The sequence below is a fragment of the Cetorhinus maximus genome, chromosome 9, assembly GCF_964194155.1.
Source record: "Cetorhinus maximus chromosome 9, sCetMax3.hap1.1, whole genome shotgun sequence".
NCBI classification, from domain to species: domain Eukaryota; kingdom Metazoa; phylum Chordata; class Chondrichthyes; order Lamniformes; family Cetorhinidae; genus Cetorhinus; species Cetorhinus maximus.
In genome coordinates, this window is record NC_135887.1 from 78,165,391 (window position 1) to 78,180,252 (window position 14,862).

The following is a 14,862-nucleotide window of genomic DNA, read 5'->3' on the forward strand; positions in this document are numbered from 1 at the left end:
CCATTTTTTTTATGGCAAGGATTATTTAATTTCATTATTACACTTGGCAATGATCCCTGTCGAATCCAAATGAAAAGAGTTGTTGTAGGAGCAACAAGCATGAAATGATTGTTGATTTTCTATAGGTTGACCTAATCTACTCATGTAGGAGGGAGGGAGGGAGGGAGGGATCAGTCAGAAAAGAGCGTGCTAAAATTGGAAGTGGAGAGTATGGAGTTAAATATAGCAAGTAGAAAAGGTATATAATCTAGTTTACTGCACCCCAAGGAGAAAAAAGAGTTAGGGAGAAACATTGAAATTTCTCTCTACGTTATACTGACATCAAAGAGAGAGAATGGAAATTAAGTTGGATAGATGAATCGCACATTCATTGACAAGATTTCTCTTCTATCTTCTACCCAGGAATACAAGTGAAATCCTAGAAGCTTTCCTAGATCATGGGGCCTTATGATATTCTGGACAAATTTGAGTTTTTAAGTAGATACAGAAGAGGTATTGAATTTGGTAACCCAGAGCGGCTTCCACTGCCCACATTGACCACAAATGGTAAGCAATTCTATCCTGTTTTATGTCATCTTAAAATAAGTAAATCTGCACACTTTGACTAACCGGAAGAACTGAATAATAATGCAGAGTTTCAAAATTACAAATGCATTTTAATGACATTAGAAAATTCTGAAAGCTCAAATGAAATAACACTCGTGACCATGGACCTTGCTTCAAAAGTTAAATAAGTCACCAGTAACGAGTCAAAATACTAGGCTAAAACAAACAAACAGTCTTCTGCTGCTGGAAGAGAATTTACCTTTTGCTTCAAAATTGCAGTTCAAACGCTTTTTATAAAGAATTGTTGTTTTTCTTTTTAACGTTAAAAAAACTGAACAATGTAGATATAACCTTATAGTAATAAAAGGACAGTAGGACATGTTAAAGTGCTGACATCTTTGTGACAGATCTTGAAATGCTAATTACAGATCTCAGAATATATGCAGCGAAGCCAAACTGGGAACTCTACAAAGTAGGAAAGTCTGAATGTGGTAATTTAAAGTCCAGCAGACATTGAGTTAGGGAATTAACTTAAAGCTATAAAGCTTGGAATGTTTACTAAAGTATTATCCTCTCAGATGTTGCAGGAGCTTCACTGTTATTGAAAACATAATGGGATTTTTTTTCTAATAATGGAAGGCAAGGTGAAAGGAGCATAATGTGAGAACTTACAGTTTAGCATCAAATACTTCCACACTGGTGCCACTAAGTTTGATTTAATGGATAAGTTTGACAGCAAATTTGCAGAGACTAAAAGAGGGAAGTTTTTTCTCAGCCATTCTTTAGATCATAGTTTGATAAATTGGATGTATGACCAAATCATTTCATGAATGCTGATGCCCTATTCACTGGAAAAAAAAGCTAAACATTTTATTCGAAAAGCATGTGACAACTACAGAATATCTTATTCATCTAAAGTTTATATTCTGAATGTCATACACCCACTGATTTTACAGCTGCTGAAAAGATGCCATGTATAGTGGCAGCAGCTGTTACACTATTAGTAGAATAATCACTGATAAAGATGTTAACAATATGCCCAACAAAAATTGAAAGATCTTACCTGCACACACTTAAGTGTTTTCCAAGTCATTTAAGATGCATTATTACAATGAAACCAGATTTTTGATATGATTCAGAAGCTTGGGAATTAGTTTTTTTTATTTACTATATTCTCCTCCGTTTCTCCAAGATGAAAAATATGGAGATGTGGGTTGTATTTTAACAAGAATGGTTTTACAGTATTGTCATGAAAAGAAAACTGTTTCATAATGAAAATTACAAGATGCCGTGTAAAGACAAGAACTACTGCACAAGGTTACACAATGAATGCATCAAAAGCCGGATGTACTTGTTGATTTCCATAGAGTTAAAAACATTTTCCCATACTTTATATATTTAAATGTCTCAAAAGCTATAATGTTTTAAGAGTTTCAGATGACATCAATAAAAAAAACAGCAAAATTCAAGAGTAAGGAATTTATCTGAACTCCAAGTTGCTTTTTGAAACAAAGACATGCTACGTAATTTTCAACAAACATCAACAAAGTTTACAGAAAGATTGTTTAATTTTGTACTGGTTGAGGTCCTTATAGGTTGTTAAGGTCTCTAGTGCTGAAAAGTAGCTAAATGGAGAACAAGAGAATTTCAGGCAGCAGCATAAAATGACATTTTGATTACCATATTTGAGATTACTTTAATTATTGATGTCAGATATGGATCATAAATTGCACCCCAACTAAAACAACAGTCCTTGTGGACGAGATGTTCTCTTCCAGCCCTTTGTTTTCACACATACATCAAAACATGCTTCACACCATTAAGTATAACTGATTTGTATTTTGCAGTTTGTACTGAAATTGGGTTTTAAATTGTGAGCAAAAGATGAAGGGATTTATTCCCTCTGGCTGAGGGATAACTTCAAGGTGACCTGTTATTTTCACCATTATGAAGGGGCTTGACAAATATGAACCAGGCAAATTAGAGCCTATTAAAAGTGACATATATAAATGGCTTTAAGCAGCAGCTAAAAACATTTCCGAGTGAGAAAGAACTGAGAAAAAAGGTAGACGTGTGATTAATCTACATAAATGTGGACAGGCTTTTTGTGTCTTGTATTCAAATCATTTATATTCTTCAATGGTTTATATTTAAATTATGGTCAGTATACTGAAGTCACAAAACATAGTTCAGGTGATGTAAAAATGAATTTAAAAATGGAATTCCATTACCATATGAATCTGGGACATGCTAATATGATTTAAAGTTGCTAAGAAAGGGTTAAGAACTGGGGCTGCATCCGACAATTGACACCTTCGCATACAAAATGAGACCTGCCCACAATCCTGAACTTTACAAAGCAAGGCCACACCCAAAGTTGCCCTGTCACACTGTACATATTAACCAGCTTGAAGACTGTCCGAGCAAGTTTCTGTGCTCCGTTTCATTAAAAGCAGATTTAACCCACTTCACATAGAGGTCAAGTATTCAAAGGAGAATCTTGCTCAGCACATAAGCCAGGACATATCTATAATCGCAATACACCTTGAAGAACACTAGCGCATCAAATCGGAAGGGCGCTGCTTTAGAAAATGACGCACTTAAAAACTAGAAAACGAATACTTAAAACATCTAAACACGGAACGATAGCAGAGAAAGTTCCCGACACAAGTTAGGGATGGAGGAAAAAACAAACACACACGCGCAGATAATTTGGGCAGCAGAGTTTGATTTGTTCGAATAAGTTTACCTCCAGTGCTGGAGCCTCCGCACACCGAGCCGCTGGCCCGGCTGCTGCCGCTGCTCTTGAGCATGGTGCGGACCTGCTCCTGGACCCTCATACTCTTCATTTGAGTCCGCTGTTGGTACTCGTTCTTGTGCTCTAACTCCATATCCGAGGGCACGGCCAGGGTGGAGACCGGGGCGTCGTTGGGCAAGGCGGACTTGAGAAAATAATTCTCCTGCGTAATATTCATCTTTACAATTCTTTTTGCAGCGAGGAAACTCTCCGGAGTTCTCTCTATCTATCGATCGATGGATGGATGTATGGGAGGGGGGTGTATGTGTCGGATCAGTCCATGTGCTCAGGGAACTGAAGGCACCCCACCTCAGGATCCGCACGACCAGCTCGCCGCTTTTCGCCAGACGCTGTGAACTCAGCGGCTGCTCGCCGCGCGTGACATCAGGAAAAGGCTGGAGAGACCCCGCCCCAACTGCACCTTCCTCAGGTGAGTCAGCGTCCTACCTCCGGGCGTGGTCACATCGGCCGCTCGACATGAGCACTCGTCCATCTGGAGAGTTTTAACTGTTTCTCTCTCCACAGACGCTGCCTGATTTGGAGAGTATTTCCAGCAGTACTTCTCGCTTCAGTATTCAGGTTTCAGTCGGCTACGATTCATTGATGACAAAATGGTGTTCAAGTCAAGCTTCGGGCAGATTCCGACTGTTCGGTTCCCTTTCGAGGGGGCGCAGCCTAAAATCAACCCCCCCCCCCCCCCCCCCCCGTTTCACATTGGTTCATTTTATACATATGAAAAAGAGCTTTTTTTCGTGACTTCTTTATAGTTTTGCCCTTTATGATAGTGTTTCTGCAAAGTTTTGTTGAGTAAGGAAGGGAGTAGAAACGTCTCATTCTTCATTGACATAATTCGGGTCAGAATTGAGTGAACGCACATGGCCGCCCTCTCAGCAACAACAGGTTGGCACTTGGAAATCACTGGTAATTAATGGCACTTAGATCTTAATTAGCTAAGACTAATTACTGCTATAACCTGAGCTGTATTTGTTGTCTTCCTACACTGCAAATGTTATCCCTTGTTTTTGTTAATTTAGTCAATTGTTTTAACTCGAAAAGAGTTACACTGCAAATGTACTTAATTGGCTGTAAAGTGTTTTGGGATGTCCTTAGGTTGTGAAAGGCACGCTATAAATACAAGCCTTTCTTCTTGTGAAGAGGTATAAAAAGAGCTAATATTTTGCAAAAGGAGAGCAAAAAAGGGACAGAAGGAACTAGAGCAGTGAGGTACTAATGCCTGAAAAGGTATTAAATGAGTATCAGGACCCATGAAGTGAAAGATAAGATTCCAGGAGAGTGCAGTTGAATGAATGAATGAATATAACACTGGAAGAGTTGCCCAATGAATATCAAGCATATATTGTGATCACATCTTCAGAAGACCTGTATGTGATGTGGTGTGGGGTTAGGAGATATTGTGCTATTGCTGAGGGCCAAGGAGAGCTCAAGATGGAACTTGGGACAAAAGCAGGCTTGCACTGGCCAGTATATAGAAACCAGCAAAATTTCAGGTGGAAAGAACGAATGGTTGCCATGAGACCAAAAATGAGGACTTGGGAAGGAATTAAAGCAGCAGACCACACAGTGCAGTGCACTCGTATCTTAATGTGTGTGTGTGTGTGTGTATCCTGTAACCAAAATCTTATGTTAAGAAGAATATAAATGGGGACATACTTAAAGAATGTTGTTGTTGAATTAACCAGTGACAGGACTGGAAGAGATCAAGAAGTGAGATGAATTCAATTCTGCCCTCGTCCAGTCATTGCCTCCTCCTCCTCCTATACTTTGTGCTTATCAGAGGAGTGCAACTGTGTGCCCTAATCGAACCACTACTTCCCTTTGCTAAGTATCAACTTGGCTCAATTGACAGTGCTGTCTCCTCTGAATCAAAAGATTGAGTTCAAATCCCACTTCAGGATTTGAGCACATAACCTGGACACTTCAATGCAGTACTCAGTGATTCAAGTCTTAATGGAGGTGCAATCTTCCATAAGACCTCAAAGCAAGGCCTATATTTGTATTGTTCATGTAGATATAAAAATGGTATTGGAAGAAGAGTAGGGAGTTTTCCAAGGTCCTCAACCCAGCAGAACCAAAAAGTTGCTTGTCAGTCATTTGATTTGCAGTTCATTAGACTTTGTGCATTGAATATTTATTTGCTGATACAACAACAGTGACTATAAATCATTAGTCATCATGTGCTTTGGGATACCTTGAAAAAAATGAATATGTCACCTTTATCTTAAAGTCCCAAGGTGCTCATAAAAGTATGACAAAACAATTAATGACACGAGCCACATAAAGAGTTTTGCCATAACTTATGATCTCCAGGACGTTGTACCTGGGAGGTACCCCAAAGATGTGCTGGGGTACCACCCCGGAAGTCCCCATGCAAGCACTGCACAGGAATTACCCAGGAAGTTCAAACTTCCGATGGGTAATTACGCTGCACTGGGAAGCATCCGATATTTCAATTTAAATTGCAGACTTTGGATAGTTCTGACTGTCTTGCCAGAATAGTTACCCAGGAAAAGTTGGAAGAATTATAACCACTTCTAACTCCTGGGTAACTATTGTACTAATAACCATCTGACCACCCCCCCCCCCCCCCACCCCAGACCCCCCCAATTACACCCCCACTACCATCCTGGCCTCCCAATTAACCCCATCCTGCCAACTAGATGGGTTTGGGGGGCTAGAGACAATTACAGAGACAGGCAGGGACATGTCAATGGAGGAATTTGAAAGCAAGGATGAGAACATTAAAATAAAGATGTTGCTTGACTGAGAGTCAACTGACACATGGTGATTGGAACTTGGTGCGAATTAAGACACTGGCAGCAGAGTTTTGGATGATGTCAAGTTTGCAGAGGGTAATGTGTGGGTGACCAGCCAGGAGTACATTGGAATAGTCGAGTCTAGAGGTAACTATGGAATGATTGAGGGTTTCAGCGGCAGATGAGCTGAGATGGGAGAAGTCAGGTGATGTTACAGAGACAGAAATGTGCAAAGATGACAGCGGAAGCTCATCTCAGGGTCAAATGTGACACTAGCTTGCGAACAGTCTAGCTTAATCTTGGACTGTTGCCAGGGAGAGGGATGGAATCAGTGGCTAGGGAGAGATGTTTGGAGCAGGGATGAAAACAATTACTTCAGTCTTCCCAATAATTAACTAAAGAACATTTCTGCTCATCCAGTACTGGATGTCGGACATGCAGTCTGATAAGTTAGCAATTGTAGAGGAACCAAGAGGGGTATTGGTGAGGTGTCATGAGTGCACATGTGAAAACTAATGCTGTCACTGATGGGCAACATCTACATGAAAAATAGGAGAGGACCAAAGATAGGTCCTTGAGGGAGCAGGAAAAGAAGCCATTGCAGGTGATTCTTTGGCTACGATTAGATAGATAAGATTGAAACCAAATGAGAAAAGTCCCACTCAGATGGATGACAGCGCAGAGGTGTTGGAGGAGGATGATGGGGTCAACCATGACAAAGGTTGCAGTTGGGTCACGGATGATGAAGATGGAAATATTATGTCCACATGTTTGTGACTTTGGTAAACACCGTTTTGATACTCTAACGGGAAGAAACCTGATTGTAGGGATCAAACATGGAGTTGCGGGAAAGATTGGATCGAATTTGGGAGGTGACAACATATTAAGAACTTTGGCGAGGAAAGGGAGTTTGGAGACGAAATGATTGTTTGCAAGGGCGGTGGGGGTCAAAGGTTAGTTTTTTTTTGCGGAAAGAGGTGATGATGGTGCTATTTAAATGTAAATTCTTTTATTGCAGAGCAGTATTTAACAAAACAAAGAGAATACTGCCTATATTGCTAAATTCTTCTGAAGCTGTAATGATAAAGCCCTAAATCATATGTTCATATAGAGTGTAAGTGGTAGGAAGGAAAGTGGAGTTGAGGCCACAATCAGATCAGCTACGATCTTATTGAATGGAGGAGCAGGCCCGACTACTCCTGTTCCTAATTTGTATGTTCTTATGTTTATAGTCTTCTGTTTAGGTCATATTGCTTACAGAATTTACTCTGATCGTCAAGACACAGAAAATATCCAAGCCTTGGAAGTGGTACAGAGAAAGGTGGTGAGTCTGATCCTAATCATTAGAGGATTAAGTTATAAGGCAAAAATTGGACTTCTACCTTAAAGTACCAAAGGATGAAGCAATAAAGATAACTGCACTTCTACCATAAAAGACAAAAGGAAGATGGACTAGAGAGGAGTGTAAAAAAACATTGTTCTCTGTAAGGACAATAGAATGGAAATTATGGTATTCCCAATTGCTCCCAGAGCAATATGACGGGCAATATGATTGGCGCAGGCTTGGAGGGCCGAAGGGCCTGTTCCTGTGCTGTACTTTTCTTTGTTCTTTGTTCTTTGTTGTTCAATAAGAAAATAGAGATGAAGACAAAAAGCCAGAGATGATGGTACCCCAAGACTTTCAAATAGGACAATAGAATTGGGGTTCATTTGTACCAAATACTCTCTGGGTTCTCTCAGAACATGCAATGATAATTAGTTAAAAGCAAAATACTACGGATGCTGAAAATCTGAAATAAAAACAGAAAACTCAGGAAGCCTGACAGCACCTGTGGAAAGAGAAACAGTTGAACTGAAAGATCAGTATAGATTTGCTTGTCCAGCTCATTCTTCCATAGAAACAAATGTACAATCTCCATCCTCTATCACAGAGTCTCTTGAATGTTGAGTTTTACTCCCTATCCTACCAATATGGATTATTCCAGTATGAAGAATCAAAGTACAAAAGCAAAATAGCATAGAGATGTCATTCTCTGTAAGAATTGAGGAATTGAATCAATGACATTCCCAAATGTCTCCAAGGCAAGAAGAAAATAGAGATGATAAATGACAAAAAACAGAGACCAAACTATTCCAACATTTCCAAAAGAAAGAAGACTTGTGAGGGGGGATCTTATGGCATTTTAGGATACTAAGTATAACATAAGACATTAAACCAGAACATTTTTTCAAATTAAACCACAACTGCAGGATAAGGGAATATCAATACAAACTGGTAAATGGCAAGTTCAGGACTAACCTGAGAAGCAATTCTTCACATCAGAATGATCACTGGCATAACCTTGGTAGGATATAGGAGTTGGGGGGGAATCTCAACATTCAAGAGCAGTTTGACTCTGTAATGGAGGATGGGGATTGTAGATTTGTTTCTATGGAAGAATAAGCTAGATGAGCAAATCTATACTGATTTTTCAATTCAACACTAATTAGCATTGCATGTTCTGCAAGGACCCACAGAGTATTTGATACAAATTAATCACAGTTCCATTGCTTTGGGAACAATTTGTAATACAATCATTTCCATTCTATTGTCCTTACAGAGAACAATTTTTTTTTACACTCCTTTCTATTCCATCTTCCTTTTGGCTTTTATGGTAGAAGCACACAGTTTATTATTTCATCATCTTTGGGAAGACAGATGCTGTTACCTGTTAGCTTTTTGGCTAATCATGGGAATACAAGATCTCAACTCTTTTCTGTTGGGCAGTGTTTCAGGTGCTATCATCACCCAGCCCTCATCCTTTTTAGGAGTACTGAGAATATAGTGGTATTTGTTCTTGTAGTCTTTTATAGGGAGCTTTACATTTATTCTTACCTCCTGTCTCATCGATTGCATTTACCCTGAGTAACAAGTTGTGTAATAATAGAATCTCTAATTGTTTAACTACAATAACAATTGTTTAACAATTAATAACAATTGTTTACTCAGATTTTTTCAATATGAAAGTCCAAATTTTATAAGTGTTTAAAAATCTTTGTAAAATCGGTGCCACAATTCTGCTATTACAAGCCCAATAATATCATTTTGCACATGGTTAAAAAACAGGGCAGATTGATTTCAAGGACTCTTTTTTAAAAAATCTTAAGTAGCATGATAGCTACTTTGAAAGATATATTCCAATGGCCTATTTAACATTGCTCACAAAGCAAAGTAGTACTAATTACCCAGGAGAAAACTTGCAAATGAAATTGGAGTGCCTCTTACTGAAAGAGCCTGTTTTCTTTTGTATAAGTAACTTTTAGCCTTTTCTGTCATTTTGACCTCAAACATATTTTATAATGGGGTTGCTGCAACTTCAAGTTTATCCCATGCTGATTGAGCCTAGAATGCTGCTAACATATTTTTTAATTCTACAATTTGTGTCCCAATGTAATGAATGGTTAGCTGTATTTAAATCATTGTACAGCACAACTCACTACAGAATGGGTATATATCAATTCCATTACGAATTGTTTGCAATACAACAGCTTGATTGAGCCAAATCTTGCTGGAGCTGGGCATCTCATGGCATATTTTTTGACTTTTTGGCAACATTCAATTCAAACATTTTTTCCACATTACAGCACATTGTAACTTGCTGGAAGTGCAAAGTTAAACCTTTCATACTGTTATGGGAACCATGTGACTGTAAAGATGAATCGGCCCTAAACAAGGGTAATCTTAGGGGCGAAGTTTTCTAGCCTTGGTCTTGGAAGAAGAATGTAGCTTCATCAGGAGCTCTGTAAATAAAGTTCACTGTTTCTTACAAGAAACCTGTCCTGCACTCCCACTTTATTACAATTAACGACGAGGATAAATAGCGCCAATGCAGCACCTCACCTCTTGAATTTTGATTTTTAAAGGAGAAGGAAAAAAAAGTATACGCACCAGCAATGTCTGTCTTCGGTAGAATTGACCCATACAACCCAATTGAGGGCTGGAGTCAGTATGTAGAGCACCTAGGTCTCTACCTTGTGGCTAATGAAGTAACAGCGGAGGAGAAACAGGCAATTTTCCTAAGTGTCTGTGGGAGCAAAACATATAACCAAATCCATAGTTTGACGGCTTTGAAGGCGCCTAATTCCAGATCCTTCACCGAGCAAGTAGACCTTGTGAAGGGACATTTTCAGCCTAAACCCTCGGTGATCATGCAAAGATTCAACTCTTGAGTAAGGGCCTCTGGTGAGTCAATCGCGATGTACATTGCAAAGTTAAAACAGTTAACTGAGCACTGTGACTTTGGTGATACTCTAAATGACATGTTGCAAGATTGTTTGGTTTGCTGCGTACATGACGACGCCATTCAGCGCCGTTTACTTGCAGAAGTTGAGATAGACCTGAAGCGCACCATGGAGATAGCGCTAGCAATGGAGAGTGCTGAAGGGACTCGCAGGCTTTGCAACATGGAACCATTCTGCAGTTAGGGTAAGAACTTGCTGCCGGGCATGGCGCAAAGACCAGGGAAGCAACCACGAAGCGAGACACGGTCCCTACCACTAGAAAAACAAAATAAATACTGGAAGCAGCTCACCAGTAACTCAAATTACAGTGTTACTGATGTGGGGATAATCATGTACCCGAAACCTACAGATTTAAAGGTGCAGAATGCCACTTCTGTCACAAAAAAGAGCATGTTGTAAAGCAATGCAAGGCAAGATCAAGACAGCCATTCAGACAGTAGGTCAAGTTAAATGAAGTGCAGAATATAGGTGAACCAGAAACTGCTGATTCTGACATCTATTCCCTATACTATCTGAAAGCAGTGAAAACCAAACCAATCACTGTTACCCTTCAGGTAAATGGTAGGCCTCTAGTCATGGAGCTTGACACAGGAGCATAGAACACATCTTTAAATACCTCAGAGAAGGACACAGCCATTGAGTTTGGAGCAAACCACTGCTCAGCTAAAAACATATACTAGAGAGGCAATACAGGTGAAAGGCATCACCTCTGTACCTGTATCTTCAGGCAACAGACAGACCAGCTGCCAATAATTATTCTCACAGGGGAAGGTTCTAGCCTTCTGGGCCGTGATTGGTTGAAAGAAATTAAGCTCAAATGGTCAGGAATTTTCCAAGTCTGAACAGGAAGAAATCCTGAGTTGACAAGGGAATATGATGGTGTCTTTTGGAATGAAATAAAAGAACCAGAGGACTTTCACAGGATGCAAGGATCCCTCGGGTCAGGGTTGGTTCCATGAAAAAAATCATGAAAAGAAGCGAAATGAATACAGTGCCACTCTGAACCAACTGAAGAAACAGTTGGCAGAAAAAACTTGACAGTGTTCGATGTTCCAGAGGAAACCAAAAGAGACAGAAGAACTGAAGAATCAGTTGATTGAGACAAAACCCTGTGGCAAACACAAGAAGAGAAAACAGAAATCAAATCTGAAGTCGAGAAACTTTTATACTCATTGTGTCTGCTAGTGCACTATGACCCATCTTTAAGGAATTAATATTCACTTGTGATGCATCTCCCTCTGGAGTGGGCATGGTATTGTCTCACAAGATGGAGGATGGATCTGAAAGACCAATAGGATATGTATCCTGAACCCTTTCTACAGCCAAGAAAGGTTACTCTCAAATTGAAAAAGAGGGCTTATCTATCGTATTTGGAGCAAAGAAGTTCCATCAATATCTGCATGGTTGACACTTCACCATGGTGTCCAATCACAAACCATTGTTGGGTTTGCTTAATGAAGATAAGGCAATCCCAACAATAGCCTTTGCTAGAATTCAAATGTGGGCTTTAATTTTGTCAGCATATGAGTACACTTTTATGCACCATCCGGGTGTGCATTTAGCAAATGCAGATGCCCTCAGTCGTCTTCCTTGCCAGATAGTATTACACATGCTCCAGTACCTCAAGAAGTTGTACTTGTATTGAATTTCCTGGACTCCTCACCAGTCTACACAAGACAGATAAAGAATTGGACAAACTGGGATCTAATCCGTGAACGGGTATTGCAAGGATGGTCAAATGCACAAGTCTCTGAAGAATTAAAACCATTCTATGCCCGTAAATCTGAATCGAGTTGTGAAGATGGCATCTTGTTATGGGGAGCAAGAGTCGTCATCCCTGTGCACCATATCATCCCTCCTCTAATGGGTTAGCAGAAAGAGCAGTACAAACCTTTTAAAACAGGCACAAAGAAACTATCCGAGGGAACGTTAGAGACACAAATTTCGAGATTTCTGTTCAATTATCGCACAACTCATGTAACCACGGGTTCAACACCTTCTGAATTGCTAATGAAACAACAACTTCATAGTGCACATCCAGGTATTTCGGAAATGAAGTTGCTTAGATGGAGTTATATCCGGTGGCCAGGCATAGACAGTGAATAGAAAAAATGGTTAAACACTGTCTCCAGTGTCAGCAGTAGCAGAAGTAGCCCATTTCAGCTCCACTGCATCAGTGAGAGTGGCCTGATTAACCCTGGGTTATACTACATAAAGGCTATGTAGGTCTATTTTCAGGTACCGTGTTCCTTGTGATCATCGGCGCATGTTCAAAGTGGGTGGATGTGTACGAAGTGAAATCACCTACGTCGTGTGCAACTATTGAAAAGCTGCGCCAATGTTTTAGTGTTCATGGCCTACCAGAAGTTATTGTGTCAGATAATAGTACTGCTATCACTCGTACTTTTGTGAACTTAAATGGGATTAAACATGTCAAAACAGCACCATATCATCCCTCCTCTAATGGGTTAGCAGAAAGAGCAGTACAAACCTTTTAAAACAGGCACGAAGAAACTATCCGAGGGAACGTTAGGGACACAAATTTCGAGATTTCTGTTCAACTATCGCACAACTCCTCATGTAACCATGGGTTCAACACCTTCTGAATTGCTAATGAAACATCGACTTCATACTAGATTGAGTCTGGTACTCCTTAATTTAGAGGGGAAGGTGGAGAAAAACCAGAATAGTCAAAGTAAATCATGATGTTCACAGTGCTGTGGACGATAGTTTTTGTACAAAATTTTGCAACTAGACTGAGATGGATTTCTGGTACAATCATCTATGAAACAGGACCTTTGTCATATCAAGTGGAAGTGGAAAACAGGCTTGTTAGGAAATGCATGGATCATCTCAGAAGTCAAGACACATTTCAACAACCAGTTAATCCACCTGAAATCATAGTCGAACCTTTGATCCCTGAGGTGCCAGATCAACAAAGAATAGACATACCTGATGTCTCTGAAGTAAATAATTATGAACTGCCATTGTGTAAAGATTTCCCTAATGCCGCAGTTCCTGGTCAAGTTGATCCAATGGAAGAGCCTCCAGTTGTAGAGTTGCGTTGCTTGACCCAAATCCAAAAACGTCTTCAAAGGCTAAATTTATAATTGTCTGAACTGTATATATTTGTACATGATATTGGTTAAGATATTTTTGTGAATAAGAGTGGTAGAACAAAATTAAAGGGGGAGGGGTCTAGTAATTCTAAGTTAAACCTTTCATACTGTTATGGGGATCATGTGACTGTATAGATGAATCAGCCCCAAGCATGGGTAATCTTGGGGGTGGAGTTTTCTAGCCTTGGTCTTGGAACAAGCAGGTAGCTTCATCAAGAGCTCTGTAAATAAATTTACCATTTCTTACAAGAAACCCATCCTGCACTCCAAGTTTATTTCAATAATAGTCATCAGCCTGTCTCATTAAGTAATAAGACTTAGGGATTGGAAAGAAACAGAGGAACAACAAAGAAGAAGAGTTAATCAGTGTGGGTGAATTAGATAATTAAATAAATCAGGTACAGAAAGAGAAATACCAAAAAGGAAAGAAAGATTTAATTACGAGAGCGAGAAAGAGGCGGACAGCAAAAGTAAGAAAAAATATTAAATTTTCAAACACGCAGAAGAATTTACTTCATGCAGGAATGTGACTCCACATTTCTTTGTGGGCCAGTGAGGCTGATTGATAATGGTCAAATCATTAAAAGGATATTTATGTTCTTAATTATTAGCTTTCTGCAGCGGGTTTAATGGGCAATTAATGTGCAAATTCATCATTTTTCAAAAATTAGCAGGGAGGTGAAGGGTGAGATCCCTTTGGGATGAGATCAACCAGTAAAATCTGGAGATTTGCAGCTCATGGCATATCTCTTAATCCCCTGGAATTGCGGGATGATTTGTGCATTAATAACACCATGCATTGTTAACACAAATTTTTCAAGCAAGCTTTGGCCTATTATTTTACAGTTAAAATACAGTAATTATTAGCCCATTTCTTTATAGTGGTGGGTGAATAGAGCTTGGTGTGAGATAGAATACAAATGCATAGCTCTGGATGAGCATATAGTTGCTGGAATGGAGGTTGTGGCTGGGGGTGGACAAAGACTATGGGGAAGAAATTTATTGGCATAGCCCGGCTGAAAGACTTACCTTGATTCCTCAGGGGGGGTTAGGCAGTGTCACGTGCCACTAGCTGCTTGGTCTGCAGGGCATTCTTCAATAATTGGCTGGCTACCTGCCTCTGGGGAATTGAGGTAAGTCTACAACTAGGTGAATGAATTTCTCCCCTCTATGCCTTTGGTTTAACTATATGAAATTAGACCTCATCCAAGACTGTACGTGGGACAGTGGAAGGGTTAAGAGGTACTGAGTGAATCTTGGTTGGATGAGGGGAGTTTAGTGAACACGCTAGAAGCGGAGGGGGGTTCGCTTATACTGTGCAGGGAAAACTGAAGTTAGTGCCATA

General features: G+C 39.8%; 1 protein-coding gene across 2 annotated transcripts in view; it reads right to left on the minus strand.

The window, feature by feature from the left end:
• LOC144684738 (plakophilin-3-like) overlaps positions 1 to 3,661 on the minus strand; it is a 49,100-nt gene extending 45,439 nt beyond the window's left edge. For both annotated transcript variants that reach the window (XM_078548909.1, XM_078548908.1), the window contains exon 1: positions 3,296 to 3,661. In XM_078548909.1, the coding sequence (XP_078405035.1) occupies positions 3,296 to 3,521 (226 nt within the window). In that variant the 5' untranslated portion in view covers positions 3,522 to 3,661. The remainder of the gene's footprint in view (positions 1 to 3,295) is intronic.
• Between the last annotated feature and the right edge of the window lie 11,201 nt (positions 3,662 to 14,862).